At 37.1% G+C, this 7,180-nt stretch overlaps 1 protein-coding gene across 2 annotated transcripts; it reads right to left on the bottom strand.

Moving 5' to 3' along the window:
* Positions 1–1,181: 1,181 nt before the first annotated feature.
* LOC120119663 (potassium transporter 2-like) lies at positions 1,182–5,720 on the bottom strand. Of its 2 annotated transcripts, none has more exons than XM_039139467.1 (10): positions 5,641–5,720; positions 5,163–5,268; positions 4,728–4,962; positions 4,400–4,645; positions 4,263–4,316; positions 3,871–4,131; positions 3,251–3,303; positions 3,030–3,147; positions 2,544–2,810; positions 1,182–2,422 (listed from the first exon to the last, which is right to left on the bottom strand). In XM_039139467.1, the coding sequence occupies exons 2-10, from the start codon at positions 5,199–5,201 to the stop codon at positions 1,299–1,301; spliced, it is 2,397 nt and encodes a 798-aa protein (XP_038995398.1). In that variant the 5' UTR covers positions 5,202–5,268; positions 5,641–5,720; the 3' UTR covers positions 1,182–1,298. The 2 variants fall into 2 exon arrangements, with proteins under 2 accessions (XP_038995398.1, XP_038995399.1); XM_039139468.1 differs by having other exon boundaries at positions 2,544–2,798.
* Positions 5,721–7,180: the final 1,460 nt, after the last annotated feature.

Here is a 7,180-nt window from a genome sequence, read left to right as displayed (position 1 = left end):
GTACTCTAAAATAGAATTGAAAAATTAATATACGAATAAATTGTGATAGAAATTAATATGACAATAATTATAGTCAAAAGTCAGTCACTATACAGTTGGAAGCCAAACCACATATTCCAAAATTAATTGTAGTTTTGATTTCCTTCCAAAATTAAGAATAATATCTCATTAGAATAGAGACCACGCATTTCATAAATAATTAAGCATGAGATAAATTAAATTTATTATCTCAATATTTTTGTCCATTGTAATGTATAAAATAAATTTTTATTTTTTCCTATTAAATTTATTTTTTTATATTTTAAAATTAATTTATTTAAAATGTGTCTTGTTAAAAAATTAATAAGTAACATCTATATTTTCGTTTTTCCCTTTATTTATTTCAATTTTTTTATACTTATGAAAATAAAATTTTATTTTTTAAGATAATTTTATCTTGTGTCTTATTTTATATAATTTGACACGTAATTAAATAAATTTCTTAAAACTATATGCTTAATTAAGCATGATATAAAATTAATGGAGGAAGGGACTAGTTATGATTCCATTTTCCCAGACGCAAAAAAAGAAAGAGAAGGCTTCATTATTTGGTGGGTTTGGGCTTTGCAATTAGTTGGGTTAAAAGGGGAATATGAGCGTTTTTCATGAGCCATGTTTAGATGAGTTAAAGATGAGGCTCATAAAATGATAATATCTGTTTTAAGCCACTAATGGCTCTGGCACACACCCTCGTCTACAACTATCAGTTTGCTAAAATCAAGTTTGTTCAGATTCAGCTCAAACAACTAATCACTAATGGAGGAAGCGTTGCTTGAGGTGCAAAACCCTGTTTTCCGATGCTGATAATTCCGCTACTGCTTGCTCCTTCCACGGCCATGCCACCGGTATCTTCTTCCTTTCTATCCAAACCCAATACAATGTTGGGGAACTCTTGCTTCTTAACCTTTGGCTGACAATATGTTGCTTAGGTATAATGCTTTGTGAAGGTGACAATGGAAGAGCCCTTAATCCCATGCTTGCTTTGTTTTTGGCAATGGCCTCCTCCACGAGGCTAACCAAGCTTGCCTTTTATACATATAGAATCATAGTCACCTGGTGAATTTGGTGGCTAGAGGTTCAATACGTGGCCCTTTCACAAGCATATATTAACAAAGCAGAAATATCTTAATAAAAATTCCATGGCCAACAACAGGCATGGATTGTAGATTAATCAGACACCACTTGTGGTAAAGGGTAATTGAATGGTGTTTTGAGTGTTGCGTACAAGGCTACAAAAACTACTTACATCATAGACTTGCTTACACCACATAAACCATGCCGACCTCTAGTAAAGATACTGGTGGAACCTTGAGTGCCACGTCTGGTCCACGGCAGTTCCTTCTCAAGAAATTGTACCCGAAATTGATGGCCAGTCTCCTCAAAACCGATGATCCTTGCTTTGCTCGAACATGCGAATGGCCTAGTATGAATGCAGTCCCGGCTTCTTGGGCTCCTATCAGATCTTGTATCTCTTCTCGAAACTGCAACTCTGTGTCGGTCCGGACATCGGATTCGGAGTCATTGTCGAAGGCGAATCTAACTCTTCTTTCGACGACACGCACAGGCTCCATTTCAATGACATCCGTGGCACTCTCTACGGTTGAGAATCCAACAGATACACTTGCTGGTTGCATGCTTTCCTCAATCTCGTAAGCTGGTGTGCCAGAGAATGCAATCGTCCCTATTACGGTTAATCTACTTTCACTTGTTGATTCGTTTGAGTGGACGACAACATCAGCCTCGGCGGCACGGGGACTGTTATGGCTTAGATGCCAATCATACTGAATGAAATCAGCCAGTTTGGATATTAGTTCTGATTCGAAAGAATCGACATCCTGATGCACGTCTCGGTAACCATAACGAACAATGCACCTATATGACCGATGAGCAGAAGGACCTACACGGCCCACGAGATAACGCTCAGCAGGGGGCACAAAAGGGACAGGTACTGATTTTACACACACAAAGACAAGAACACAATGGAAGGCAGGAAGGTTAGTGACAAAACGAGAGAAGTTAGCCGGGATTCCAGAGGTGAGGTCGGTAAAAACTAAGCCGATACCCGGTACTCGAGCAATTCCTAAGCTTGGACCCAGTTCTAATAGCCATTCTAGTGATACCTTATTGTGGAGATCAAATTCATATTTCTTGATGGTGGCATAATGCCATACAAACATGATTGTCATGAGGAAAAGGGCCAAAAGAATAGGGAGCCAAGCCCCTTCAGTGAACTTGGTGAGCGAAGCCGAGAAGTAAAGCAACTCGATGGAACCAAAGAAAAGAAGAAACAAAAGAGCTACAATTGGGGGCTTGTGCCAACAGAGGATAATAACCAGAGAAGTGAGGCACGTCGTCACCAGCATCACAGTCATCACTGCCAATCCTGAAATGAATAACACAATTCTAACGCATCGAGCTTTCGGTTATTTCTAACATAAAATGTCCTTCCTTAATGTTATTTCCAGTATAGGTTCACTTACGACTTACGAGGTAATCAATCTTACCTGATGCATTCCCCATGTGTTTTGTATCTCTAAATCCAATAGTCACAGCAATGCAGAGGATCATGAGCACCCAGTTGATTTCAGGGATATAAATCTGGCCATGTATCTTATCAGAAGTGTGAATGACCTTCACTCTAGGGAAACAACTAAGTGACTGGCTCTGATTGATTATTGAGAATGTTCCACTAATGATTGCTTGGCTTCCCACAACCGAAGCGAGAATTGCTATTATGAGCACAGGCCATCTCACACTTTCTGTACAGTACACATAAACAAAACAAAACAAATGAGAAATCAAGTTTATTTGTATATAACCATGAATTTAGATATGTAATGTACCCTACAGTGATCTTGCGTTTCCTTTCAGGCTGGATAGAGACATGCACAGTGCGTTCATCATTTGCACTTTTTTCTTTTACATGTCCTTATTTTAATCAGTCAGCTTCCTACCAAGTTTTATTGGTATTAAGAACAGATGAGGTATACCTGGAACCGAGACATAGTAGCTGATTTGGTAACTCGTATGATGATGTTGAGACAAGTACGCAGCTTGGCCCATGTATGCCAGTATAAGAGTTGGATAAACCAGAAAGGTAAAAGCAGTCTGCAGCAAGACAGTTAAATTTCATTTTAGTAGCTAGTTTTGAACTCATGTGAATAGATATCATCATCAAATGAAAACTCAGAAGAGGACTTATGTTAGTTGCCTGAATTGCAGAATAAGAGAAGTGACCAAGATCAGCAAACATCGCCTCGGATCCTGCATGGATGGCATTTGTTGGTTTGTCAGTTTTCACAAAGAATCAAATTCAAGGTAATGATGGTAGTTATTCGTATACAGCGAGTTTTGGAGAGACTTTCAGATAGTCTACTAACGATTTAGCTTGAAGACGACATAAACGGATAGAATACAGATTTCTTATAATCTGAAGTACTGCGGCTAGTACTTTGGACATGGAAAATTAAACCATGCCAAATGTTCTGCTCAAAATGACAGGAATCCTTCCTTTGGCATAATGTGAGTAAAACTTTTGATTTACACTCAGCCAGATCAAAGTACCAAGACTGGATATTCGGTAGCAGGTTAACTCTTTGATCATTTTCGAAAGGTTACCCCACTTTGCAAAAAATACTAGATCAACGAACATCAAGATATCAACTTATCATGACCATGAATTGACCTTAAACACGGGCAAAAGTTAACTTATGCACCAAACATGGATTATTTTGAGTAAGGAGACTATATTGAACCTAAAAGCTGTGAAATGGCCCAAAAGTCGCAATGCAACATGAAAATTTGTCACATGTATGTATGTTCCAAACGCACCTGTTATGCAGAGCAGTATGCCTCCCAAAGACATCCACCCACCTTTCCTAGTCTTCTTCAAGAACTTGAACATGTAATATGGAGAAAGAGCTTGATAGACGTGCGGGTTCCAGTGGATTATATTAAATAACCCAAGGGAACTTATGCATAGTAGCCACGTTAATACAATTGGAGCAAAGAAAAATCCAACGCGATGCGTGCCATAGTGTTGAAGTGCAAAAAGACACACCAAAATGAAGCAAGTGATTGGAATAACTGCATCTGTAAATGAGGCCAAGAATTTCAGATGAAGGGTAGTACATTAGAGCAAAGATAGGAATAAACTATGCATATGTCTAAACCGAGTATTGCTACAAATAAAATAACCGAGTATAGCAAGTTTAGGATCTTACACTGGTGATGTTCCTTGGACATGGATAACTCAAGGCCAGAAACAGCAGAGAAAACTACAATATAAGATTATATTAATTAGTCGGTGACTAAGAAAAATCAGTCTCAAATTTAAGCAACTGACTGCTAAGTGGTTTACCAGAAATTGCTGGAGTGAGAACTCCATCTCCGATTACCGTACAAGTACCGAGGAGAACCAAGATTAGTAAAGCTGTGTGCAAGACTTTATGCTTCTCAAGGTATTGTTTTACTCCTGAGCTAATCTTTTTCTCGGGATGGTGCCCGAGTTTATACGTAGAGAGTGCTTCATCAGCGACCTGTCTGTTGGGCAGAAGACTAATTTTTGCATGGCGGCATATCAGAGAATATAATGCAAAAGTACCTCCTGCAAAGAATCAAAACTATGAATAAAACGCTTCGATTGAATGGCTAAACAATATGGAAGACAAAATTGTTTAAATGCTTACCCTCTCCGTTGTCATCTGCTCGAAGAACCACAAAAACATACTTGAATAAGGGGACTAAAGTAAGAGTCCAAAAGACAAAGGATAGAACACCATAAATCTCTTCATTTGTCTCTGAATGTTGAATGTCTTCAGCAAATGTGCTCTTGTAGACGTAAAGAGGAGATGTGCTCAGGTCCCCGTAGACTACACCAAGGCTTTGGTATGCTAAAAGCAATGCGGTCTTCCAAGAATCCTTCTGCAACAAAACAAAATTCCAGAGTAAGCAATTCTCCTTGAAGTTGGCTAATTAACCGAAAACAATACCATGTAATTCAATGGATAACTGCATAAATCTTTTTACCACGGAATCGAAATCTACCTATTCCTATAAATCAAAATCGTAATGATCAATAACATCGAACGGTCGGATATATGAGTTTTGAAAGTTAAACAAACCTTTGAAGTATCCAAGGACTTCCCAAACTCAAAATCCATGATAATTATGCCTCAATCTTCAGCCTGAGTTTCCTGCAAGTGAACAGAATTTAGCTGCAGATCAAAACTGAAATGATATGCTAAACTCAAGTGGCACAATCCAACACCATGAATTCGAAAGAAAGAACAAAATAAACCAATAAAATTTGAAGATGAAATTTCCAATGACACCCCAGATTCCAATTACTAGAAAACGTATTAAACCTTAAAAAGGATTGTAGCTCAACTACACTAGAATTCTTCAAGACAGATGCTTAAATGCACAAGGTCCCTCATTTATTTCCTTTCCAAAAACCTAACTTTGAACTATAACAGCATCATTAACGCACAAAGGACAAAGAAGTAGAAGATTAAAAAAAGATGAGGAAAAATCAATACAACTTTGACATAAAAACATACATATGCATACAACTACGAGCAAATGCAAGAGCTTACCGACCTGTGTTTCTACAGGCCATGAAAGAGACAAAGAGAACAAAGTAAGGAATCTTGATTGATGGCAACGAGAGAAACCACAATCACGTGTTTCAACGATTTTCAAAGACGATTTATCATACCAGCAAGTGCACACGGAAATAAAGCTGATTTGAAGGACCATTTGTTTATAAGCTTGTCAATATATTTAACTTATCCCACAACCCCACATCTTTCATTTTTTTCCAACTTCCTACCTAACTCACTTTGAGCGAACTTTTCATTTTCATCCGCCCTTAATAAAGCTAGGAAACTGTTCATTGGCAGTTAAAAGGAAGCTAAACTTGCTCCTGATGATTAATGGAGTTTGGTAGTAACTCTAAAGCAGATGAAAAGAATTTACTCACGTGAACTGTTCATATGCAAATGCATTGATTGACTCACTAGCCCTTCCTAACCCTTTTCATTTAAGCAATAGAGTCTGGAAAAACTTGGTACTTGTAATAAAGCAGCTGATGTGTGAGGCCTATCGGTATAATAAGCATGTGAAAATATTTGATTTTATGAAAGGAAGTGAAGTTTTAGCATTGAAGACAGCACGAGTAGCTGTTCTGGATTGATTTGAAGGTTAAATGAACACACCAAAAGCCGTGTACCAACCGACAATAGCGAATGCTTCTCAAAACTTTGAGATAAGAAAATGGAAAATGATTAGAGAACGTAGATCTGATTCCATGAAAATGGATTAGTATAAAAAATAATATAGTAAATGAAACACTCACATGAGTGGGAATATTGGCACTTAATTATAGCCTTTGGAATTTGGTCTTTCCCGATGCTCAATCTTGAAATGCAAATCATCGAGTTCAAGGCAGCAATATGAAGTGCAAGACATGAATGTTTTCTCTTCTTTTGTCCTCCTTATTTCATCATTTTCATGGAAGCATACCCCAATTTAGAGTAATTTGAATTCAAGATGTAAGAAAACTACAATACATCAAGTTTGCACAATAATCAAGTAAAAGTGATAAATATTCAAAATTGCATTAGATAATTTGATTTTGCAAGCAGATATATAAAGTGGGTTTGAGAAAGTGAAGTTTTACAGGAAGATAGCTTTAGTAACAGTAGGATAGCTAGTTCTTGCACCTTGGGCTAATCCCAAAAGTCGAAAATAATAATAATAAAATAAGCAAGGGAAGGATGTGTACAATTCCAAATTGTGGACGAAGTTTGACAAATATTTGCATCAATGGCATTTTCATTGGTACGTTTGTCTATCAGTTTTAAATAGCCTTTATTTTTCAGTTTGACATTTGGAAATTACATGCTGATACAAACTTAAATTTAAAAGAGTAAATTACACCATTCCCTTGATCTTTACTCTTTCTCCTATTTTACTCACCTTACTTTCAATTTTTTTTATTTGCTCACTGAATTTTACGGATTGAATCATTTTGCTCACCTTGTCGTTAACTTTTTAACGGAGCTATGACATGACACAAGCATCAAAATGACATTATTTTGAAAAAATGAAATATACACAAAAACGATGTCATTTCGAA

This window comes from Hibiscus syriacus, unplaced genomic scaffold (assembly GCF_006381635.1).
Source record: "Hibiscus syriacus cultivar Baekdansim isolate YM2019G1 unplaced genomic scaffold, ASM638163v2 tig00110332_pilon, whole genome shotgun sequence".
Classification (NCBI taxonomy): Eukaryota; Viridiplantae; Streptophyta; class Magnoliopsida; order Malvales; family Malvaceae; genus Hibiscus; species Hibiscus syriacus.
The sequence above is the reverse complement of the archived record's forward strand: the minus strand, read 5'-3'. Positions and strand labels throughout refer to the sequence as shown.